The 26,934-nt window shown below is 35.7% G+C and overlaps 1 protein-coding gene and 1 long non-coding RNA gene across 3 annotated transcripts in view; both read left to right on the top strand.

Annotated features, from left to right (window-relative positions):
- Positions 1–23,088, top strand: part of LOC107602979 (synaptotagmin-16-like) — a 35,103-nt gene extending 12,015 nt beyond the window's left edge. Inside the window, exons 2-7 of one of the 2 annotated variants that reach the window (XM_016295644.1) lie at positions 6,760–6,936; positions 12,431–12,643; positions 16,970–17,286; positions 17,881–18,321; positions 20,318–20,501; positions 21,925–23,088. In XM_016295644.1, coding sequence (XP_016151130.1) covers positions 6,760–6,936; positions 12,431–12,643; positions 16,970–17,286; positions 17,881–18,321; positions 20,318–20,501; positions 21,925–22,238 — 1,646 coding nt within the window. In that variant the 3' untranslated portion in view covers positions 22,239–23,088. Of the gene's footprint in view, positions 1–6,759; positions 6,937–8,837; positions 9,166–12,430; positions 12,644–16,969; positions 17,287–17,880; positions 18,322–20,317; positions 20,502–21,924 lie in introns of those variants that run through there. The other variant, XM_016295643.1, reaches the window with a different exon arrangement.
- Positions 23,089–25,507: 2,419 nt separating this feature from the next.
- LOC107602934 (uncharacterized) overlaps positions 25,508–26,934 on the top strand; it is a 3,749-nt gene continuing 2,322 nt past the window's right edge. The window contains exons 1-2 of the long non-coding RNA XR_001611082.1: positions 25,508–25,599; positions 25,835–25,950. This is a non-coding gene — a long non-coding RNA (uncharacterized lncRNA). The remainder of the gene's footprint in view (positions 25,600–25,834; positions 25,951–26,934) is intronic.

Below are 26,934 nucleotides of genomic sequence, written 5' to 3'. Positions count from 1 at the left end.
AAATACACAAACACAGGTGCGCTGCGCATCCATTCAGATGAACTGAAAAATATCAGATCGCTTGACGGAGAGTGAAACTGAAGCACTCAGTCAGAGTGTTCTGTGAGTGAAAATATATCTGTGGTTATCATATACTCAGCATTCAACTCACACACTGGCGAGTAAAATCTGAGAATTGATTAGCCATCGGCTAATATTAGACATCATTTAGTCGCCCAGAGTGAAGATTTAGTCGCATATGTGAGTGATTTACTCGCAATATAGAGGGTTGTCAGTCTATGAGCACGAAGCGCTTACAATGTGCGCACATTAAGCGCTTCGTGTTAAAAACTGCAAAGCACAAAGTGAAGAGAAATTGATGCGTAATGTATTATTTCTGTGCTATCTGTGCAACAGTTATTGAGCCTTTCTTTTAACAGTTTTAAATTTCAGTTACTGTGCACGTTAAAAACTATTGATAGTCTTTTCTACGCCCGTGTTCTGTTCTCACAGACACCTGGTAGCAAGTAACAAAACATTAAACTCCTGCAAGAAGATAAAGTCATTTTTGCAAAATCATAGACATGTATTTACAAATCAAGTATAGTGGGAACACAGAATGATCTTGGAGAGAGCTTTACCAAACTGACTGTCCTAACCGAATGCGACCAGGGTTTAAAGGCTGAACGACTGACTGACAGCCACAGCGGAGAAAAGAGTTTGTGTGAACTTTAATGTAAGGACTTAAATATTCATATGTAGCTCACATTAAGCTATCCTATGGCTTCAGAAGTAACACAGAATAATTCGCACAATCGGGGGAAAAAAAAAATCTTGGATTTGGATCGGCTCTCTCTGACCGATACCCGATCCGAGAAAAATGGCACTATCGGAGCCGATACCCGATATGAATATCGGATCGGCGCATCCCTAGTCCTTACTACTTTTCTGGGCCTTGAACATGTCAGTTACATTGCTGTCTATGCAGGGTTAGAAAGCTCTCAGATTTCATCAAAAATATCATAATTTATGTGATGAACAGAGATCTTACAGGTTTGGAGCGACATGAGGGTGAGTAATTAATGACAGAATTTTCATTTTTGGGTGAAATATCTCTAACTGATACTATAAAAACATGAAATAGAGATTTGGCCTCCCATATTCCATAATGGTGGAGTTCACTTATAATAAATTGGTTCTCTTATTGATTTCTGCTCTATAGTTGGAGGCTTAATAAATATTTTATTTTAATAATTTATTTACCCTGCTATTACTATAGGCCTATTGTTTTATAACCAGGATGAGATTGTAACTCTTTGCCTGAAATATGCAAATTATCTAATTTTTTATTTTATTTTGCATCTCTATTTGCTTTAGTTGATTAGTGATCTTTAGATAGCTCAGATGAGAAAAAAAGACCTATAACCTAATTAGTCTAATGGTTGAAGGCTGTGGATCCAGAGAGACCAGAATCCTGCCGCATTCCATTCTGTTCTTGGACTAATAATGTTCTCAGACATGAACAAGACAGTTTCTGAGAAATGGCACCTTTATTTGGTCAGTCATTAAACTTCAGAATCACAAGCCTCTGTTATCAGTCCTGCAGAGAATGTGCTGGTGTGTTTGAGGTTCATCCAACCCTCCTTTATTTATAGAGTGATTCATTCTCATTGCCCTGTGTCTCGGTTCTCCACATCTGCCTTTATTAGAGTGTGACAGTGAGAGACGGTGATTATATGATCTCAGGTGGTGTGTGTTTTAAAGGGGTCATATGATGCTTTTTTAAAGATCATTATTTTGTGTATTTGGTGTAACAGAATATGTTGACATGCTTTAATGTTCAAAAAACACATTATTTTTCAAAGACTGTACATTATTGTAGGTCCTCTATGCCCCGCCTCTCTCAAACGCTTCGTTTTCTACAAACGAAGTGGGCTTTATGTTTTAAAAAAGGAAAACAATTTGCCAATAGTATATGATAACAAGTTAATTCAGGGTTTAAAATGTCACCATCAAGGCTTGGCCTGTGAACAAGTGTTCTGAAGCATGTTTTTCTGTCTGTGCAGCTTTGTTTACTCCGGGTGAACCACTTCTGTCCAGGAATTTAGGTTTTGTGGATAAGAAATAAAAGAGTGTGCCTTTATGTTTAGAGTATAGTGGATTTTGAGAAGCCTTCAGTTTTCAGCTGTCAGCTGTCAGGAAGGGTGTTAGAGCCTGACAGGAAGCTTACTGCAAAAATGGAGAGAGATGACATCCTGTACCAATTAACTAATGGCAAACCCTTAATGTTGGCTTTCAAACTTTGTGGCATTAAAAAGAATCACTTCACAAAAGCTTATCATTTAAAGTTTGACTTTACATTTTTTTCTTCTTCCATATCTAATCAGCAATTAAATATGGAATGTGTATGCTCATTTGTGTTATATTGTCTTACATTTTAAATCAATGAAATACATATATAAATCAAAACAAATAAACATCAAATCTAGCTATTTAACAAGATTTTTTGATTTGTTGTTCCTCAGTCTAAGTAAGCAGTTAGGCTATAATATGATGCAGTTCAAACAAATGACCAGTAGATAGAGATGTTTTACCATTTTCAGGCATTTTCAGGCAGGTTATTCCTTAGAGTTTGTCTTTTTCCATCTCCCCATATTTCTTTTTACGTCTTGTTTAGCAACACAAGCCCTTTTTTATTCACTTTTCACTCATTCTCACAGCTGCCACTGTGGCGGTACCTTGAGGTACAAAAGCTAAAAGGTACATCTACCGTATTTACCCCTAATGGTACATATTAGTATCTTAAAAATAGAATAAGTGTGTATATTAGTAACTTTTTAAAAGGGTACCGCCCCAGTGACAGTTTTGTACCTTCTAACTGTATGGAGTGTATATGAGTTAAACATTTAGCTTGTTTTGGATAATAGTAATTAATAATGGTAGAATGATGTTAGATGACATTTAGAGCTTATATGAACTCTGTGCACTCAAGAACAGAAAATCCATGGCAACATGAAATCATGTGTGTTTATGTGAACAAAGCCATGCACAAATCACTCCTCACAGAATGCTTGAGTTGTTTCCAAGGAAACCATCCTGCTCATGCAGTACAGAGGTCCATGTGGGTGTGTGTGAATGCCTGTTTCTGTGCTTACAAGGTCAGTGTGTTCTTGCTTGCGCATGTAGAAGAGTGCAGAGAGCATGGCCAAGTGTTTGGATATGAAATTCACAGCCCTATGCAGCAGTGCATTTAATCTTAAAGGGCAAGTTCACCTAAAAAAATGAAAATTCTGTTAACATTTTACTCACTCTAACGTCATTCCAAACCTGTATGACTGACTTTCTCATAAAAACATGAAAGAATATGTTTGGCAGAATGTTCATGCTGCTCTTTTCTATGCAATGGAAGCGAGTGGAGGTTTACTCTTTTCTCGTTCTTGTTTTTATAACCATATTTATCTTTGCTTCTGTTTTTCACACTTGTTTGTGTGAGTGGTAGTTGTGTTCATCTCAGTGACAACTGTAACTGTGCAATTGGCTTGTGTGTGTGGGTGCAGATTAGATGGTTCAGCATAATAGTGTTCAGCTTCAGCCTTTCATTCAACACACACACATGTAAACACACACTCCTGCGTGCCTGCGCTCTCAGACTCTGTGAAATATTCACTCTTATGCAACTTAATGGTCTATTTTACACTTGAAGTGTTCACTTCAAAGCACCTTTGATGAATATGTGTTGAATATGAGGCCATGGTTTCTCTCTGTCTGCCGAAGGGCTGTTTTCCACCAGGCAGAGATCAGTCCTACAGTAGTCAACAAATTCCCTTTTAATGAAAATATATTGCAACTGTGAGCAATATGACTAAGTGAACTTATATAAACTGGCATCTGCAAATACGTTTAGTTATGAATTCTGTTCTGTTGTAGTACACGTTTTGAGCAGTGCTGTAATAAATAGCATTCAGTTAGCATTTCAGATCACTTTTACAACCCTTTTTAAGTAGGAAATCTAGCTTAGGAAGACATCTGTGTTCTTAGTATACTTTATGTTATTTTAAAATCCATTATATAATACATCATTGCAGCAAATTAATTGAATCAGTGGCACAAACATTTCAATAATTTGCATTCATTAGAGCAGTATATATATATATATATATATAAGATCTAATCTGATTAGATCTCAATGAATTGTTCTTTGTTTTAGTTTTTATATCAATTTTATGCTTATTTTTAGGGTTCAATAATTGATTTTTCCCCCTTGTATATGCTACTGTTACAACATTAAAAAAAGTAAGTTTTATTCAGCAAGGATGAAATAAATTCATGAAAAACTATCCCAATGTTTCTTGAGCACCAAATCAGCATATTAGAATGATTTTTGAAGGATCATGTGACACTCATGACTGGAGTAATGTCTGCTGAAAATTCTGCAATAATATATATTTTTTAATAAATTAAAATAGAAAATTATAGTAATATTTCATCACATTACTATTTTAAAAAACATTTTATTAGAGCCTTTTTTTATATAAAAATCTTATGCATCCTAAACTTTTGAATGGTAGTGTGTCTATATGTAGTAATATAGTGCTGAGAAATAATTTAGAGAGTGCAGTGCCAGATGAATTCAACCATGTGCCTGACAATATGGGCTAAATACAATATATGTGCAAAGACATCATTAGCTTCACAGTTTATTCTAGGAACTGTAAAATCACAAGGTCTTCTGGGTCATTTGTGTAACTAGCGGTTTTATAAAAGGATGTGTAAAAATGTTAAAGGGTAAAGCTACTCTATAATATTATTATGGCGTCTGCATTAGGGGTGGAACGGTTCAACTTACTCACGGTTCGGTTTGTATCACGATTTTAGAGTCACGGTTTCGGTATGGTTCTGTATGTGCTATGTTTAGGGAAAAACTATACTGTCAAATAAAAATAAAGAAAATAAGAAATCTAACTACAAGCAACAGCACAAATAAATACAATAGAGTAAAGATACAAATAAAATAAACAGTGATTTTTCAGTTTTTTTTAGATAGGTCTAGCATTAGTTTTCAGGTACAGAAATTGAATAAAGTAATCAAATGTAGAACAGCATTGCATATTTGACTGTATAAATTAAAGATTAATCTTCATTAAAATTACAAAAGCTATTCAATCAAGAGCAGTGAGTGATTTCTTTGTTGTTGCTGTTCGATTAATATTAAGAAAGTGCTGTCACTTTAAGAGAATGCACTGATACAGTACGTTCAGCCGGCTATGTCTGCTATAGAATACTTACCAAGACGGGCATTTTGACATAATTTTTGTATGAATTTGTCCATTTAAACACAATACTTAAAGGAACACTCCACTATTTTTGAAAATAGGCTCATTTTCCAGCTCCTCTAGAGTTAAACAAACAGTTGAGTTTTACCGTTTTCGAATCCATTCAGCCGATCTCCGGGTCTGGCGGTAGCACTTTTAGCTGCAGCTTAGCATAGATCATTGAATCTGATTAGACCGTTAGCATCTCGCTCAAAAATGGCCAAAGAGTTTCTATATTTTTCCTATTTAAAACTTGACTCTTCTGTAGTTACATCGTGTACTAAGACCGAAGGAAAATGAAAAGTTGTGATTTTCTAGGCCGATATGGCTAGGAACTATACTCTCATTCCGGCGTAATAATCAAGGAACTTTGCTGCCGTACCATGGGTGCAGCAGGCGCAATGATATTACGCAGCACCTGAAAATAGTCCCCAGCTAGGTAACTTCCAATAAGCCTATTTTCAGGCGCTGAAAATCTTCTCACTGCGCGCGCGAGCTAGCGTCTTGTCTTCTGGCTCTTAAATGTTTAAACTGGCAAAGCTTAAATGAGTTTAGTTTAAACACAAATATCAACGTGTGCTGTTCTGGTCTCACCTGTGCGCGTGCGCTATCAGCACCCGGGTGATGACGGAATAAATGACTGCTCATATTCCAGCATACGGCATTCGCATTGAACAAGAGTGAATGGTTTTTCCACGTTTTTTTTCCCTTTTCATCGCTGTTGTTGTAATGTACTGGGAAGCCAGAATGCGCATCCATCAACAGAAACACACATTAGCCGAACCCTGTTTTTTTTTTTTTTTTTTTTTTTTACGTGTTATTTATAAGAAACCATGTTACAGATGTGTTGTCAGATTTTAGTTGAACCGCGGTCCTAGTGCGTGCCGAACCGTGTGTGGAGAACCGTACAGTTCAATTTTTTTACGCGAACCGTTCCACCCCTAGTCTGCATTCACCTGTGTGTGGGTTGGGTTTACATAAGGTTGTGAGGACCAAATGTCCCCACAAGCATCGTAAACCCTGCCAACAACATGGTGTAGACCAACCAAATGTCTCCAAAAAGGAAATGTCATTGTCATTATTTACTCACCCTCATATTGTTCCAACACCTGTATGACTTTCTGTCTTCTGTAGAACATAAAAGAAGATATTATGAAGAATGTTGATAACCAAACAGTTTTGTTTCCCATTGACTTCTACTGTATTTTTTGTCCTTACAATGGAAGTTAATAGGAACCAAAACTATTTGGTTATCAACATTCTTTATAATATTTTCTTTTATGTTCAACAGAAGAAAGTCATGTAGGTTTCGAACGACATAAGGTGAGTAAATAGTTACATCATTTTCATTTTTGGATAGACTATCCCTTTAAGGGATGGAAAATATAACGAATACAATATAAAAATTGAACTTCTATACTTAAATGCTTTTGATCAATGTGTATCTGTGTGTTTGTTCCCTCACCAGTCACTCCTGAGGCGGTGGGCTTCCTGTCAGCTGTGGGCATCTTTGTCGTTTTGCTGGCCATACTCTTCCTCTTTATCAATAAGAAGCTTTGTTTTGCTCGTGTTGGAGGTCTGCCGTGCCTTGAGCAGTACAGCCGGCGCAAACGAAGAGACCGCGCTGGGATTCACCAGGGACTCGGTGAGTATTATTGTTCAGACAAACATTTTTTGCTGACTTTCTTTTGCTCTTTTTTGCAAAAGGTGAACTTCATTGCTAAAATACTTTCTCTTATATCCAAGGTAAATATAATAGTAGTCTGTTTGATGACATTGGCAGACGGGGAGTTATTGGGATCCAATTATCTGTATTAAGAGCTCTGTGTGCTCTGTGGGTTGTCCCTATCTCTATTCATTCCTGGAAAACACACACACACACCTATGAGTAAACCCTGCACTTTTTGGTTAGACTCACACACACATTACACAGTCAGTATATCAGTTGGGTGTTGGAGGAAGTTCTGCTGTGGTATTTCAAAGCAGCTCCTTTAGTAAACATTCACTGTCTGTCCTATGAGATGTCCTGAGTCTACTAGCTAGTTAAACGCCATGCTTCAGGTGCTGCTGAACTGGTTTGGATGACGGTTTGCTATATGTAGATAGTTTCTGAGGTGCAGGGGCTCTAAGTGGAGTAACTGATTGTTTTTTGAGGAAGCCATACTGGTAAGTGTTTGTTCTAGGGATGCACGATATATCGGTACCATATCAGTTATTGGCTGATATTTGAGATTTTTTTAAGTTATTGGAATTGGACATTTAATCGTGCATGCTAGTTTTTCATATTTTTACGTTTCGATTACCTCTACCATCATCTAGCGCTCACTAAAAGTTTATCTTTAGAAACACAGACAATTTAATAACATTGTTAAATGCAATCTTTGACCAATTTCAAAATGACTATTCATTTTCATACTGTGTATTATAATATTGTAATGACTAAATTCACTTGTAGCATTTATAACTAACTGATTGACTGATTTTAGTTTTTTTTATTAATTTATTTATTTAGACAAAATAGTAAAGATTTTTAATATTACCCAGATATCAGTTGAGCCCGTTTCCGCCACTGAATAAAAAAAGGTAAATGTGGATCTATACTTCCATACAGGACTTTTCATCTCACAATTCTGACCTTTTTTCACAATTCAGATGGTTTTTTAGAATTGCGTAATTTACACTTTTTTCTCAGAATTATGATATAAACTATGAGATATAAACTCGCAATTGCGAGTTATAAAGTAGGAATTGCGAGGTTTAAACTCGAAATTGTGACTTTTTTTCCCAGAACTGTGTTTACTGTATATCTCGCCATTCTGAATTTATAAGATGCAATCGTGAGTTAAGTCAGAATTGTGAGATATAAACTCGCAATTCTGAGAACATATCAGACTTTTTCCCCCTCAAAATTGGACTTTAAAAACTCGCAATTCTGACTTTTTAATTCTAACTTTATTTCTCACAATTTTGAGTATATATCACACAATTCTGAGAAAAAAAGTGAGAATTGCGAGTTTATATCTCGCAATTATGACTTTATAACTCACAGTTTTTATCTCGCAATTCTAACATTATTTCTCACAATTTTGATTATAATGTCACAATTTTGAGAAAAAAAGTCAGAATTACGAGATGTAAACTCGCAACTGTGAGAAAAACGGTCAGAATTGTGAGATAAAAAGTCACAATTACCTTTTTTATATTTTGGTTCTGTGGCGGAAACAGGCTTCCATAGATATTGGCCATAAAAAAATTTAATAAAACATTTTTTTTTATTATTGGTTAAAACAGTTTAAACTGTATTATTTAGAACAGTTTTCATCAAATAGCTGAAGGCAGTTACGCTTGATGTCTGTCTGCCGTACAAATTGTGGTAGTTAGTTGCACTATAGAAGTAAATATATGTACTGTATAAGCTCTGTTGATTTTGTTTTTAAAACAGTAACAACATGAGGGAATTCATTGGGTCTTCTGTGCATCTGAAAATAGACCTTCTTTTGAGCTGTTGTCAAAAGGGTTGAGAAAAACATTTTGAAATCTGATGGAATGGCAGATGTTCCTCAGGCAGGTATCCCAGCCTTCTCTTCATGGCTCGTTCAGATTTCAGATGCTTTCTCCAATGGCTTCCGCCGCCTCGGCCAAAACGGAGCTGTTGACTCTGAGGTCTCAGTAAAAGATGAGAGTTCAGAGGTGGAGCAGAACTTGAGGGTTGTTCGTGGATCTGGAGTGGATCCACAGGAGAAGCTGGCGCTGCGAGGTCAGGGCAGCAGGTTTGATTATGCCCCCTCTGCCGAACATCTGACTCCCATCAGTGAAGAGAGAGATGAGCTGGAGAGCAGAAGGAGTCTCCTGGCTTCACGCTGCTCTGATGCTGGTAAGATGTGGGTTAGAAGTTTGCTTGGTTCATCTTCTTGGTCCATTTTTGTTGAGACTGCTGTTCGTTTGTTTAGTTTGATACTCACTCGTTTGATACTCACATCAGTGGTGGTTCTGTTCTTGTAAACTGGTTACAGTAAGGTTGCTGTGTAAGGTTTTGTTACCTGTTTTTGACTGGTAGCTTCGTAGTTTTAGTGTTTGTTAAATTTGTTTTTCCTCCTTGCTACAGTAAGCTTTGGGTTGTTCAGTCCACCTAATTTTTAATGCGACAATTAGTAACTTAAATGTGCAGGGCTTCCAGTGTCAGATGATTATTCCATTTTAGCTGTACAAAAACAGACTGTTATGCTGCTTAATATTGCAACCTGGTATTTGTTATCTTATTATTATTATTATTATTTATCATAATAATCATATGTACACTGGCTTCTAGCACAAATAGCTTTACTGTTTACTGCACTCTATTATTCTTTTAATTATTTGTCTATACTAGTGGCTGATGAATTGGAAGTCTCGCACATTCGGTTTAGCTTTCAGATATCTTTTTTGTCGATTTTTCATATTAAATTTTCATTGTTTGCAAAAGTTTCTGAGAAATTCTGTTGCTTGGAAAGACACTAAACACAGACATACAGTCACTCATATGCAGGGTTTAAGACACAGCCTCGTGTGTGTGTGTGTGTGTGTGTGTGTGTTACATCTTTCTGGATATTTAATATATTCAGTAAACTGAGAACGCCCTCTCAAAACAAACAGGAGTCATTTAATTTACACATGAATACACTGTACACACATACACACATATCAAATACACATGCCATGTTCACTCCCACACACACACGATCACACACACACACACACACATACAAAAATTCAATAATACATAGTCTAGTCAATAAACACCACCTATGATACTCTAAACATGCTTGTTAAAAAAATATTTCACCCAAAAATGAAAATTCTGTCATGAAAATTCTGACTCGCTGACACTGACCCTTTGCTTTTGTGGAACATGAAAAGATATTTTAAAGAATGTTGGTAACCAAACAGTTGTTGGTCCCCATTGACTTCCATAGTATGAAAAATATTACTATGGAAGTCAACTGACCAGCAAATATTCTTCAGAATATCTTTTGTGTTAAGCGGAATAATGAAATTTATACAGGTCAGGAACATCTTGAGGGCAAGTAAATGATGACAGAATTTTCATTTTTGGGTGAACTATCCCTTTAAGATCTTGGACATTCTAAAAAATATATATATTTTTTTAATTTTGAAAGAAAATTAGCCAGTAAATGTTTGGAAATCATTTCATTTTTCTATAAGAGGCTGGATAAAATATAGATATTTCTATAGGTCTGAGCTAGAAAGATTCTGAAATTCACATTAATTCACTAACTAACTAAGTCAAGTCAAGTCAATTCACCTTTATTTATATAGCGCTTTTAACAATACAGATTGTGTCAAAGCAACTGAACAGCATTAATTAGGAAAATAGAAAATAAACTAACTAAATAAATAAATGTCTGTCACCTAGTAAATTAACAGTTCATATTGTTTTTATTTTAATTTTTGTTACTTTTTTCAATCTTTTAAAAAAATATTTTTAAAATGAAAACTTAAAAAAAAAATTTGCATTTTTTAAAAATATTAAATGCTTTTTAATCTTTTGAACAAATTATGATTGCAATTTCTAAATATACTGTTCATTGTTAATTCATATTTATTCATACTACAGTAAGTTTTGAGCTGTTCTGTTTGGAATGGCACAGCTGCTATGATTGTTCTTCTTTCAGATTCAATGCGTAGGTATTATTTATGTCATATGGAACGCACTCAGTGCGTACATTGAGGAAAGCACTTCAGTGTAAGGGACTGGTAACCATGGCAACCTTCTATGCAGCTCCTTACATAGCCACTTGGCCTAATTTGATGTGTGTGTGAGTAAATGATGCGGTGAAATGCAGTGCAATGAATGGAAGTACAACTATAATGAATAAGAGAGAAAAAAGAGACCCAAAGACACTAATTGGCCACTCTCTTACGATTAGGTGCATATGGTAGACATGCCTTTCTACACACACTACCATTACCATTAAAAAATACCAGCATGTCTGAGTCACCTACCAACAACACTGTCTTTCTCTCTCACTTTATGGAATGTGGGGGGAAAAAAACAAGTTATTGTGTCCTGCATCAGTAGGAAGTGAATGTTTTTCAGTTTTTTTGGTCTTTTATTTTAATGGTGTTGCTACGGCAGTTCTCACTGTTAATACTGCATATACATTTGGGACCAGTAAAAAAAAGCCCTATTACTTTTATTCAGCAGGGATGCATTAAATTGATCAAAAGTGACAGTAAAAAACTTTTATAATGTTAGAAAAGATTTAGATTTGAAATAAATATGCTGTTCTTTTGAATCTTTTTTTTAATCCTGAAAAAAGTATCAAAATTTAAACAGGAATAATTACATTTTAAAATATGTATTTTAAAAGAAATCGGTTATTTTAAAGGGCACCTATTATGCCCCTTTTTTCAAGATGTAATAGAAGTCTCAGGTGTCCCCAGAATGTGTCTGTGAAATTTCAGCTTAAAATACCTCACAGATCATTTATTATATCATTTTGAAAATGCCTATTTTGATTGGATGTGAGTACTAAACTAAGTTCTCTTTCATGTCTTATTGTGCATGAACTGTCAAATGCACACCTTTATGTGAAAAACACACATAAGTTACAAAAACACAGTTGGTTGTGTCTGTGAAGGTAAACATCTGGGAAAGAAATCACATGTTTATATTATATCTGTGTAAGTGACAGCAGCGTAACATACAGTACCTACTGTTGTGTTAATATGACCCCAAAAATAAAATAAAAGCAGAAAATCACTCACTGCTGTGAAATGAATAATGTCTATAGCTTTAATAAGAAGTAATTCTTACTTGAATGCTGCTAGCATGGCAAAAATTTCCATAGACTTGCATTGAACAAGGACCTGGAGCCATTTCTAGGGGATCAGAATGTCTTAAAGAAAGACTCTTTTGACTTAAGCTAGTTAACAACAACCTATCATCCACCTAATATGGGAATGGTAATGGCAGAGTAATTACCCAGAACACCCTAGCAACCACATAGTAATGCCTTGGAATTATGGCTGGTAGGCCTATATTGGTCCATATTCATTCATTTTCTCTGCATTTATCTTTATCCAAATTTTTTTGTAACTTTTTTGTTTGTCTCTTTTTTGTCCATCTGTGTGTGTAGTGAATAGTTACGGCGATGATGGAGAGATTTCCAGCTCATCAGACAGCGATGGTGAGTTAGCAAAGCAGTTTGAGATCTCGGTTTCCCGCTCACAAAGCTTCCGTTTGGGTGTTAAGGAGCTCAACACCGAGAATGCACCAGGGCAACATCACAAATTTAAACGGCTGCTCTCTGACAAGGAAGAAGGAAGCACAGAGCCATCTGACTGTGAAGGTACGCACCCACATTGTCCTATTCACTCAGACATTTGTATATAAATATGCATAGCATAGCTATGCTTTCCTGATATACATTACAGCCACATATATGTCAACCACACTGAATATTTCACTACGCTTTGAAGCTGCTCCTTGCTGATTATTAGAGCACAGAGCCATGGTTTAGAAAGAATGACAGTAAAATGCATTTCAATCATGACAACTCTCTGAACATTTTAGCATGGTGATGGATATGACAATGTTAATGCATTTGGTCTTGGCTGAACAGATCTGCTACATTGCTGCTGTTAGTTATTGCTGTAGTTGTAGATTATTGCTGCTGCTGCAAGCAAGTACAGTAACTTGCTACTGCCAATGCATATGGCGATACAGTGCCGTGAGTATTTAAGACATACTGCTGCTGCACAAATAGCATATAAAATAACCCCGTAGCAGATCTATACAGGTGGAGCTGGGGAAGGTGGAGGGTTTCAGAGAACTCTGAAAGCGCGCTGCAGGAATCTCAAGTGAATGCTAGCCAGCCATATAAATGCAAGGCAACCATATAAATGCAAGGCAGTAAGCTCATTGGCTGCATATGCTTGTGCCAAGTCGTTTAACTCTCTGAATATCATCAGTTACGTTAACACCCCGTCAGAATGCGCCATCTAGAGTTTCATGACTGAACTATATATTAAGGAAATTCATTTCATTCATTAAGGTCATTCAGTTATTTCAAAAGCATTTCTACTTGAGGATACGTATGTTTGTTTTCAGTGTGTGAGTGTGGGTGATTGTGACTAAAACATGTCATCAGAATACCAGAAAAAAATAATATAAGCCATTAAAAAAATTACATTGGCAGGCTTTTTTAAAGGGGTCATCGGATGCAAAATTCACTTATGTTGTTGTTTGAACATAAATGTGTGTTGGAAGTGTGTGTACATATCCACCCTATAATGATAAAAATCCACCCAGTGTTTTTTTTTAAATCCCTATTTTAATATCCCCTCTCAAATCAGGCTGTTCTGAGATTCCTGTCAGAATGACATAGTTCTGTACAGGCCACTCCCACGATAGTTGATTGACAAGTCCGTCTTACCTTAAGACCCGCCCTGAGTGAGCTGAGAGCTGTCCGCCATTGTGTTGACTCCGGTGCAGGGGAAGACAAGAATGTCTCCGATTAAGCGATTGAGGTGTTTTGTTGCTGAATGTAATAATGAACATAACAGTCATCATTTACTCCCGATATCTGAGCCGCTGAAGACGCAGAGGATTAATGTTACTTTCGTTTTTGAAAGGAATGCGCTGATCCCCGATCTGACTAAATGCATTTAAGTTTGCGCGAATCATTCATGATCCAGCTTCATCTACAGAAGAAGTGAGTATAAGGGTTTTTTTATAAATATTTGCAAATCGCCTTTCCTAATATGTGCTAGTTAACAAGTTTAGCGGCTGAAGTTTACAGTCTGCTCGTCACCCCACGGAAGAGAGGGGCGGGGTCAGCAAAGCTCATTAGCATTTAAAGCAACACGGACTAGAACGGCTTGCTGAATACAGAGCTGATTTTGACAGGGTAAAAAGGGTGTTTTTTTACACTACCATTGAGACATTTTAACCAAAGTATGTTATAGGCTTTTCATTAAGACCCTAAAGAATCATATCAACTTGTGGAAAATGGGCATCCGATGACCCCTTTAACATAAAAAATGTAAATTATATAAAAAATGTTGTCAATAAAAATCTAATTAATTAACTTTATGGTTAACCAATGTTGATATTGTTATCTAAAACTATTAAAAACCTTGAAATAAAGCTCTAATAAAACTAAATATAAATATTAGATGGAAAACTTCAAAAACAAAAATTTGTTAGTTAGCTACGCAAACTAACTGAACTAAGTTGAAGTACTAAAATGACTAAAACTAAGACTACAATTTTTTAAAATGAATTAAAGTGAATTAAAGTGACAAAAACATATAACTAAATTACTAAAACTTAAACGCGGGGTCAGCAAAGCTCATTAGCATTTAAAGCAACACGGACTAGAACGGCTTGCTGAATACAGAGCTGATTTTGACAGGGTAAAAAGGGTGTTTTTTTACACTACCATTGAGACATTTTAACCAAAGTATGTTATAGGCTTTTCATTAAGACCCTAAAGAATCATATCAACTTGTGGAAAATGGGCATCCGATGACCCCTTTAACATAAAAAATGTAAATTATATAAAAAATGTTGTCAATAAAAATCTAATTAATTAACTTTATGGTTAACCAATGTTGATATTGTTATCTAAAACTATTAAAAACCTTGAAATAAAGCTCTAATAAAACTAAATATAAATATTAGATGGAAAACTTCAAAAACAAAAATTTGTTAGTTAGCTACGCAAACTAACTGAACTAAGTTGAAGTACTAAAATGACTAAAACTAAGACTACAATTTTTTAAAATGAATTAAAGTGAATTAAAGTGACAAAAACATATAACTAAATTACTAAAACTTAAACTAAAAATTAAGATAAAAACTGAAAATTAAAAATATTAATAAGTAATATAATATAAATGTAAATAATACTAAAATAACACAGTGGTAAGCCAAAAAATAAATAAATAAAGTTTGATGGAAATATACTGTGCTGGCTAGTGGTTTGTGGAATACATTGTTCTCCATTTACAAGTCCTTTTTTTTTAATAGGAATGAAATTTAACAAATGAGATGTCTTTAATATTACTCCTCTAATTCTCCTCTTAGAGAGCAATAAGATTACACGGAGAACAAATGGAGACTTTTGCTTAGATTGATACTGTTTTGAGAGTTTTAAGACCCAAAATGAACCAGGAATGAGAACCAATTAATGTAATGAATTTTCAAAACATTCAATTTGATAATGTTAAATAAAAATGCTTATTAAATATTTGAACACTGACTTTACTGCCTCAGGCTAAAGGCTAAAGCTAACCTATGTTTCAGAAGATGCAATACAAATCCAAACAGCTTTTATAAATATTTATATATGTGCTGCCAGTCACGTCACTGTTAATTCCCTTAATGCTCAGTCAACATCCCTGATCTGTACATTGCAATTAGACATATCTCAACTAAAACAGCTTCTTTTGTCCACTGAAATCTTGCTGATTAGAGCTGTATTTCTCAGAATGTTCATCACAGCATCAGTTGCCATGGAAAAGCGTCTTTACGGTCGCCATGGTAACAGAGTAACTGGCCCTGTCTACAGTTAATTGGTCGCTGCTGCTGAGTAGAACAGTTTGTACCCTAAATTTGATTTCATTCAGTGAAATTCACTGAGTCACGAGTAACAAGTCACGTAGGACAAGCACTTAAAGCCGTAAATTACTATCATTATCATCTGCTCCGGAGAGCCTGATTGGTCAAAGAATTCTGTCCTGCAATTATGATATCTGTCAGTGTCAATAAAATTTAATTTGCTAAAAGTTTAGGGAAAGTGTGTGTGTGTGTGTGTGTGTGTGTGTGTGAGAGAGAGAGAGACAGCTGTTAATTGTGTCTTTATTTCTCTATTAAAAATCTACTAATCTACTACTAATATAATCATCTATTTATTTGAATCACCCAGTGGAATTAACATTTACAAATGAGCTCTCTTTAGTATCTCAGTTGTTTCTCCTGTAACACAATGTCTCAAACTGTGCTCAGTTTTGTCAAGAAGTCTACAATTAAATCTCATTCAGTTTGAACTCAACTATTAAAGACTAAATTGTCTGAATTATCTATATTAGTTTTATAGCTCTTTACTCTTTAAATTGAAATGTAATATATTAACATAATGTTTTATGGTAACATAATGCAATAAGGTTTCGTTTGCTCTAGGGATGCACAATATTGGATTTCTGCCAATATCCGAAATGCCGATATTTTACAAAACATGTTGGCCAGTAGCCGATGCCGATATATTTCTTTTTGTTTCGAAACAACACCAAGTCTCTCCTGTGTGGAAATTATAAACAAATTATTTTTAATTTTGGTTCGGTTTGAGCGAAAACTTATTTGTTAGAACTAATAAACATTATTAAAGTTTTTTTTTTTTTACATTAAAATCTTTGAAAATAACGAGTAAAATCAATATCTGCTGTTTTTTTTCCAGACAAATGCAGTTGAAACCTTAACGTTTTATTTGTGGATTTAACATTAATTGATGGTCTAAAAAAAAGAACTGTAAAAACATAGGACATTAACATAGGACCTTATTATAAAGTGTTACCATTTTTATTTTTGGAGAAACATCTCAGACAACGCAATTTTCTGAGCAACACATTAGTTCAGCCATATGAAGGGATTTGGTCTCATTCTTTCCATTTAGAAGCTGAGAGAAACAGTGTGCAGAGTTTTGAGGATCCCCTCTCATCCAGGCGACGTGTGAGGTCTGAGCCGAGAGACCCGTTATCACAGAGTCCTCTTCCTGAGGGCCAGACACTCACAGACCCTCTCTCTCTGATGGCGGAGCAGATCTCTGTGGGCTCCCAGGACACAGGGGACGGTCTGGAGGCTCTACCCAGGGATGAGGGCAGTCGCCTGAGCAGTGTGGAGTGGCAAAACCAACAAAGGAGTCTGGCAGTCGACAATCATGGATATGACAACAGTGAGGCTACGGATAGTATCTCCACATGGAGCTCTGAGGTGTGTGTGCTTGAGTTCAACAGAGCCAGATCTTTTCTTATCACTTCTATATAGACTACCTTTTAAAAGTTTGTGGTCAGTAAGATTTTTTTTTTAAAATAATAATACTTTTATTCAGCAAGGATGATCAAAAGTGACATTTATGATGTTAAAATAGATTTCTATTCCAAATAAATGCTGTTTGAACTTTTGAACTATTCATCAAATAATTCTGAAACATATGTCATATTTTCCACAAAAATATTAAACTGTTTTAAAATTGATAACACAAAATGTTTTTCAGCAACAAATCAGCATATTATAATGATTTCTAAAGGATCATGTGACTGGAGTAATGGCTGCTGCATTTTAAAGTATATTAAAACAGGGAAAAAAAGATGTTTTAAATTGTAATAATATTTAACAGTATTAAGGTTTTTACTGTATTTTTGATCATGCAAATGCAGTCTTGGTAAATACAAAAGGCTTGTATTCAAAACGTATAACAAAAATGTGTATGAATTTAATAAGAAGTGTGTTAGATCTGTATGTATACATATGCATTGAACATGTTTGTGTTTACATATGCAAATGAGCTTTTCCTCTCTCTAACAGCATGAACAATCTCCATCCCACCCTTTGAGTGCTTCCCCTCGTGGACATATCTCAAAATGTGGTGATCTCATAATTGCCCTCGACTACCGGGCTGAAACCCACAGGCTGCTGGTGACGGTGATAATGGCCCAAGGTATTCCAGACAAGGCACGGAGTGGCATGGACTCCTGGCAGGTGCATGTGGTGCTGTTACCCGGTAAACGACAGCGGCACAAGACGGCCGTACAGAAAGGCTCCATGCCTAGGTTTGAGGAGACATTCCGGTTCTCACATCTAGAGCCGGGGGATCTGGGTTCCTCTGCTCTGCGGTTCCGCCTGTATGCGCTGGGCAAGATGAACAGGGAGAGGATGATGGGAGAAGCCATGTACAAGCTGAGCAGGCTGAAACACTCAGGACACTTCCAGATCACACTGGTCCTGGAGCCACGTAGTAATCTCAAGGTGTGTGTGTGTGTGTGTGTGTGTGTGTGTGTACTTGCTTTGATAGTATTCATAGTTTTTTGTGTGTGTGTGTGTAACAATAAGGATTTTTACTTAGTTCAATTACAGTAGTTCCATTTTTTTGGCCCCACTACAAAAAACAAATATTTAAAAAATGTATAAAAAGATTTAATTTTTAATAATGTATTTGTATATGTGGCAGAAATAATATTTGTATTTATATCGAATTATAATCTATACATATTACATTTATACATATATTTGTTACAATGTTTGATTCATAATTGGATCCTCTAAATCGCTTATATTTCAAAGTCTATCTATCTATCTATCTATCTATATATCTATCTCTGTTTTTTTATAATTTGTCTATCTATCTATCTATCTATCTATCTATCTGTCATCTCTCTCTCTATCTATCTATCATCTGTCTGTCTGTTTGTCCGTCCGTCCGTCCGTCCGTCTATCTCTCTCTCTCTCTATCTAGCTATCTTACTATCTGTCTATTAATATACAGTACATAAAGTCATATCCAACTAGATTACATTACCTTTGTGCAGAATTAATAACAAAATTATATAAAGCACAGAAAGCAAAATATTTAGGTTTGCAAAGCAGAAAAACTAATTTTTCAGTTGAGATAATGAAACACCTCAGAACTCTCTTATGCTGAAAATTATAAAAAAAAAAAAAAAAGTATTTCAGTTTTTCAATGTAAAAAATATAGCATTTAATTCCGTGTTACTTGCTGTTTTTTTAATTATTGTTTTACTATTCCTAATTATTATTATTTGTAATTTTACATTTTCTAATTATTTGAGAAATTTACTAGCAATTTTGGCGTGAAAATAGTTTCAAAGTAAATCCCACTCAAACATTTTTTTTTAGTTTACACTGTCCTTATGATTAAAGGCTGAAGTGGACAGATAAATTTTGATACTTTTGGATAGACATTTTTATGTGCAAACAGCTTCTAAAATGCTTTTTATGAATATTTAACTTTACAAACTCAACAAATCTTTCTAAAGCCTCGTCAGAATATAAAATGTTGGAACTTTTTTGAAGGTACCACCATATTTTTACACAAAGATTTTGTACATCTGTAAAGTTGTACATATGTGACCCTGGACCCCTGGAGTTGTACGTAATCTGAAAGCTGAATAAATAAGATTTCCATTGATGTATGGTTTGTTAGGAGAGGACAATATTTGGCCGAGATACAACTATTTGAAAATCTGGAATCTGAGGGGGAAAAAAATTAAGTTGTCCAAATGAAGTTCTTAGCCATGCATATTACTAATCAATAATTCAGTTTTGATATATTTACGTTAGGAAATTTACAAAATATCTTCATGGAACATAATCTTTACTTAATATCCTAATAATTTTTGGCATAAAAGAAAAATTTATAATTTTTACCCATACAATGTATTGTTGGCTATTACTACAAATATACCTGTGCTTCTTAAAGGGGTCATATGATGCGATTTAAATTTGTCCTTTCTCTTTGGAGTGTTACAAGCTCTTGGTGCATAAAGAAGATCTGTAAAGTTGTAAAGACTAAAGTCTCAAATCCAAAGAGATATTCTTTATAAAATTTAAGAGACAACCACGCCTACCTAAAACGGCTCGTTCTAACACGCCCCCACATATCTACATCACGATGTGGGAAGATTTGCATAACACCGCCCAAATGTTTATGCAAAGAAAGAAGGTGTAACTTTTATTCTTTTTAGCAACATCATATGACCCCTTTAAGACTAGTTTTGTGGTTCAGGGATTACATTTTTTAAAAGGTACGTTGAAAATAAATTGGTGTAGGATTTACTCAGAAACAATTTTAATGCCAAACTAGCTAGTCAATTTCACAAATAATTACAAAGAAATGCCAACAAACATAATGAAATAGTTCAGTGTCCATATGTTGAAAAACTATGTAGAACTACACTTTATGTACAAACACCAACTAATTAGGTTGGCATCTCCCTCCCTGCAGACAGTAGACTCCCAGGTGTCTTTCAGCGCTCAGAGTGACAGTGCTTCCTCCAGTCATTCTGTGTCTCATGGTGGAAACCCAGAACTACTGCTGGGTTTATCATATAACGCCACCACAGGACGACTGTCTGTAGAGATCATTAAAGGCAGCCACTTCCGTAACTTCGCTCTCAACAGACCTCCAGGTAAACACACCGTCCCACTCACAATAACAGAGGCTCAGAAACACATTCACAGGCATCATTAGACCATCAGGAGTGACTCTTGAGCAAATAACCTTTTGTAAAGCCGTCTGATATTGATTCAGAGTAAATGTACTGCAATAAATCCTTCCTACACGAACAAGCTGATAGAACACACATTTGTACAAGCACATTTTGAATGTGTCATCCTCACACATTGTGCTGTGGGTCAAACATCAGGCTTTTAGAGTCCATGCTGTTCGTATGACTATTAATCTGTCACAGTCACTCACAATGACTTCTAGGTGAATGGAGTTACAGGGCATTTAATCGATCACAGAGCCACAGATCTTTTTCTCACGCCTCTCTCATCAAGTCGATTGCTGAAGAAAACCATGCATACATACACAAACATATACTGTGATATAATGCTGTGTCACAGATTTGTGCTTACGTTAAAAATAAAAACAATATTTGTTACAGTACTTATCTACTCAACCATTAGGGTCAGTAAGATTTTTTTTGAATGTCTCTTTAAAAAATAGTTCACCCAAAAATGAAAATTTGCTGAAAATTTACTCACCCTCAGGCCATCCAAGATATATATGACATTGTTTCTTCATCAAAACAGATTTGGAGAAATTTAGCACTACAGCTCTTGCTCACCAATGGATCCTCTGCAGTGAATGGGTGCGTCACAATAAGAGTCCAAAACAGATGATTAAAAACATTACAATAATCCACACAATTCCACTTCGAGCCATTGCTTCTGGTTAAAATATAATTGTTCTGTCCATTAAGTTGCTTTCTTCAGTGAAAAAGTGTTTTTTTTCTGAATCAGGAGAGAAATATGCGCAGATAAAGCATCATTTACATGTGAAAACAGTTCTAAACAAATATGTTGGTGGACTTTGATGTGAGAGGACAATAGAACATGGACTTTTTCGCTGTAGGAAGCATTATTATGGATTATTGACTCTAATTTTAGCCAGAAGCGACAGTTTAAAGTGAAAACACCATGATAGATTTGTTTCTTACAAACACACAGCTTTTCACAAGATATTCATTGATGTACTGGAGTTGTGTGGATTATTGAGATGTTTTTATCAGCTGTTTGAAGTCTCATTCTGATGGCACCCATTCACTGCAGAGGATCCATTGATAAGCAAGTGATGTAATGCTAAATTTCTCCAAATCTGTTCAGATGAAAAAAACTCATCTACATCCGGTCCTTCTTAAATCATTCTGATATGCTGATTTGGTGCTCATGAAACATTTCTTATTGTTATCAATGTTGAAAACAGTTGTGGTGCTTAATATAAAACAAATTCACAGATTAGTATTATCCAATAACAAAAAGATTTGATCACTGGGTGAATTAAGTAAATATATTGAGGTGTGATTTAGTGACGTGTTTCTCTTTCAGATACATTTGGTAAGCTCGCTCTGTTAAACTCCATGGGACAGGAGATATCCCGTTGTAAGACGTCCATCCGTCGCAGTCAGCCGAATCCTGTCTTCAAGGAGACATTTGTCTTCCAGGTCGCACTGTTCCAACTGTCAGACGTCACATTAATGGTCTCCATTTACAATCGGCGGAACATGAAGCGCAAGGAGATGATTGGCTGGGTGGCTCTGGGCCAGAACAGCAGCGGTGAGGAGGAACTTCTACACTGGCAGGACATGAAGGAGAGCGGAAACCAACAAGTCTGCCGCTGGCACACACTACTGGAAGCTTAGAGGAGAGAGAGGTAGAAGTCTAATCACTCAGACCTACTGCGTTCAGCTGGATTTTCCTTTGGGAAGGAGGTGAAAGCCAAGACCAAAAATACCCACAAAAACCGGAATTGAACAAGCACTTTTAACAGTATCAAACAAAGATAAGGCATGTACATTTTGGAAGCACATCCAAACACAAAGAAACACCCACACGCCACTTTCCTTCTCCCTGAGAGTACTTGATACAGCCTCTTATCCGGTAACCAGGAAATTACTTCATGGCGTAATATACAGACTACTCTCTTCAACTCCAGCAGCAACCAATCAAAACGCATTATAGCCCGAGCCACGGTGATTGTCGCCTAGCGATTTCATGAATAGAGGATTGATTTGAAATGATTAAATGCCTTTCTTCAGATCGTTTTAAGCTTGAACACCAGAACCAGTTTTGGTGGGACCAAAGGTTTAATGAGCAGAAAACTGTTAGTTGAACACGTGCACTTTCATTCATGCTCTCCTACCGATGACACTAAAGCTGTTTCTTTTTATTACATTTTACATCAAATTATGCTGTAATATTTTAACAGACAGTGTTATGATAAAAGTTGCTGTTAAAAGGAGTACACAAGTTATCCCTATTCATATCAGAATAGGAGATATCAGCAATTGACTTTAAGACGTAGTTCACCCAAAAATGAAATTTCTGTTTTATTATTTACTCACCCTCATAATGTTCTATTATGAATGCTTTTCATTCAACCATTTTTGAACTCTTTTTAGTAATTTCACTGAATGAGGACTTGTGCTGGTCAGGATTTAAAGGAGACCTATTATGTCTCTTATTACAATATGTAATATAAGTCTCTGGTGTCCCCAGAATTTGTCTGTGAAGTTTCAGCTCAAAATACCCCACAGATCATTTATAATATCATTTTGAAAATGCCTATTTTGATTGGAAGCAGAGACACACTGTTTTCGTGTATGTCTCTTTAAATGCAAATGAGCTGCTGCTCCCCGCCCCCTTTTCCAGAATAGGGCTGTGCCTTTACAGCTTGTACCTCAGATACTCTGCTATAAAAACATCTGCTTGGTTTTGATTATCTTGTCTATCACACTGAAATCATGTGTTTTAAACCATATCAGTTTGAACTTCTGATACTGTATATGGTTTACTGAGTGCACACATCTGAAGCACACGCACAGAAAGTGTCTGTCACATGGCATGTGAGTACTAAACCAAGTTCTCTTTCATGTCTTATTGCGCTTAAACTGTCAGTTTATGTGAAAAACACATGAGTTACAAAAACAGTCGGTTATGTCTGTGAAGGTAAATAGCTGGGAAAGAAATTGCATGTTTATATTAGATCTGTGTGTCAGAACAGTTAGCATGCTTTGCTCGAACTTTCGTCCATGTGGTAGAACTGGCACACCATTGGCATTGTCACTTGCGAAAACACATAGGCGGCACTGTGGGTGGAAACGTGCAGATTAAGGGGCGTTAAAGATCCCATTTCTATTTCAAAGGTGGAGCAAAATCTGACATGCTCGTTTTTTCACAAGCTTGCCCAGAAAACGTGACAAAGAACAACCCAGTAAAAAAATTTGGTAAGCCTTTCTCTGTTGGTAGGTGCACCAGGGACCCGATTTTCATGATATGTCACCTTTAAAAAGACTAATGTTATTCATTGAAAAATTTGACATCCATGTTTGATCTATCGTGCATGAATCCTTTCACTCGATTTAGTTCAGTGAAACAGTTCACAAAAATGGTGTGAATGATTCATTTGAAGAGACTGATCTGTTTTTCAAATTCATGTGAATCAGTTACTCAAAGATCTGATCATAAATGCCTAGCAGACCACGGGAGAATATCATGGAATACATTTCGGCCTGTTCCTCTCACAGAGCTATTGTATGGCTTGAGATGGCTTCAAGTATAGTGCCCAAGTCATATGCACTATTTTTATGGTGCTTGTGAATCCATTTTGAAGCTTGAAAGCTCCAGTCCCCATTCATTGTAATTGCTCGGAAAGAGACCAATTCTACTTACCAAAAATTGTCTGTACTCACAGACACTCACGCATGTAACTGTAAATAACTTTAGTCTACACTGTCATACTGTTAAAAAATATTTTAACATTAGGCTATAGGTTCCATTTTTAGTTTTAGTTTAGAATATTTGAAAAATGTATTTTTACGGAGAAATTAAAAAATGCACGGGCTTTTCCTGAAACTCATTAGTACTTTTTAGATGTTGAAAGCTTCCAATCAAATGATTCGCTTAAATAAGATTTGTATTTGCATGGAATGGATCACATATCACATGACCAGCTGAATACTTAATCTTGTTTTGTTAACCCTAAATACTGGATGTTGCTAAAAAAAATTAAAAAATCATGGCTGAATGCAAAATAGCATTTCTAAAATTACATTCGAAAGCGAAAACGATCGTTTTTGCTGTTGCATCCAGTGTCAAAAACAACTGCTATTTTGTCCACAGTCCAGCTAGCAACGCAAAACATTGTTAAAAATGTGTTGAAATAAATAATGTGAATTGCTTTAATTAAATACAGAACATAATTCATGATAATTATGAGTAAGCTAACATAAGAACTACAAATAATTTATGCATAATTGGACATTGCCAGAATTTTCTTCATATGAACTTAACGGCATCATGTGGCATTATACCATCTGTGTTATCAGTACAAAAAATAACGATTTTTAGTTTCAACAGGTTGATGGGGCCTGTGTTAATATTGTTTAAAAATGTTTAATATTTAATGACGTTTATGTTTAGAAGTGTATAAAATACAGTCACCAAAATGAATTGTATTTTTACAGAAAGTACAGTGAAGATAAATACCTTTTTGGCTATTTATTCTCTCTCTCTCTCTCGCACAAATTCACACGCAGCCCACACTAATCTATCCGCCCACGGTGAGTGCGCGCTGCACCGCTGTGTTGACAGCACGCGCCTCGGCACGTTTCGTTGAACCTGATAAATCAAAATGCAGCTCGATCGGGCTCTGAGACTGAGTTACACAGCAGCAAGACACCGTGCAACTACAGCACAGCTGCCTGCTAGTGTCATTACATTTACTGCAACACTTCCTATCCGACTTGTATTCGCTTTTCTGAGACAGAACTACACTCATTTCTGCATGTAAGGAAGATCGGGGCTAGTTGTCACACATTCACGCCAATATAATACTGACCTAAAATCGGATAGAAAATAGAAATATCCAGTAAACTATTCTCTGTCTCCTTTCTTCTCTGAGGAACCATTAGGCAATGTGTGTGAGCCAGAGGAAAGAGTCTCAGGTGAATAGAGGATTTGTCAGAGAGGTGTGTGATTGTGTCTGCGTGAAGCAGTTCTCAGGTAATTAATACACATTACACTCACAGACCTTGTTACATAACACACTGACAGTAGTCTACCCTAATCCACTTAGCGGCTAGTGTTAGGGACACATTTACACTGATGGAATTGTTTTATGTTGAATCATCTTTCACAGTAAGAGATTGAAAAAAGAGATGTTAGATTTGTAAAAATCTCATTTCCATCCAGTTGCAAAGCCATGGTTTTCACAAAATCCCTGTGTGCTTGCCTGCAGGGTCTTTCCTCTAAGAGTGCCCTCAACGGTCAACAACGTCGAAAGTCGCCTACTTTAAGCGAAAATATGCGGAAGAGGAGAATGTTCAGGGAAGCCTACATGGATATTTACAAAAAGTACGTGTCATTTGAATGTGCTTGAATGCAATTCATTGAAGTGAAATTCCCATAAATGTATTTTTGAAGCAAAGTTTATCAACAACCTTGTTTGACAGTTCTGATTTTTTTTTTTTACATTTTTAAAAAGTATACATACATACATACATACAGACAGATAACTAGACAGACAGATAGATAAATAGATAGATAGATAGATAGATAGATCAACAACCTTGTTTGACAGTTCTGATTTTTTTTTTAACATTTTTAAAAAGTATACATACATACATACAGACAGATAACTAGACAGACAGATAGATAAATAGATAGATAGATAGATAGATAGACAGATGATCAAAAGACAGAGATAGATAGACAAACAAATGATAGATAGATAGATAGACAGACAGACAGATAGATAAATAGATAGATAGATAGATAGATAGATAGACAGATGATCAAAAGACAGAGATAGATAGACAAACAAATGATAGATAGATAGACAGACAGACAGACAAATGATGATAGATAGACAGATAGACAGACAGACAGACAGATAGACAAATGATGATAGATAGATAGATAGATAGATAGATAGACAGACAGATAGACAGACAGACAGATAGATAGATCGATAGATGATAAAAAGACAGAGATAGATAGATAAATAGACAGACAAATGATAGATAGACAGACAAACAAATGATAGATAGACAGACAGACAAATGATAGATAGATAAATAGATAGATAGATAGACAGACAGACAAATGATAGATCGATAGATGATAAAAAGACAGAGATAGATAGATAGATAGACAGACAAATGATAGATTGATAGATGATAAAAAGACAGAGATAGATAGATAGACAGACAGACAGACAGACAGACAGACAGACAGACAGACAAATGATGATAGATAGACAGACAGACAGACAGATAGATAGATCGATAGATGATAAAAAGACAGAGATAGATAGATAGACAGACAGACAGACAGACA

Source organism: Sinocyclocheilus grahami, unplaced genomic scaffold (assembly GCF_001515645.1).
Source record: "Sinocyclocheilus grahami isolate Dianchi unplaced genomic scaffold, SAMN03320097.WGS_v1.1 scaffold338.1, whole genome shotgun sequence".
Classification (NCBI taxonomy): Eukaryota; Metazoa; Chordata; class Actinopteri; order Cypriniformes; family Cyprinidae; genus Sinocyclocheilus; species Sinocyclocheilus grahami.
This window is presented reverse-complemented; position numbering and strand designations above follow the sequence as displayed.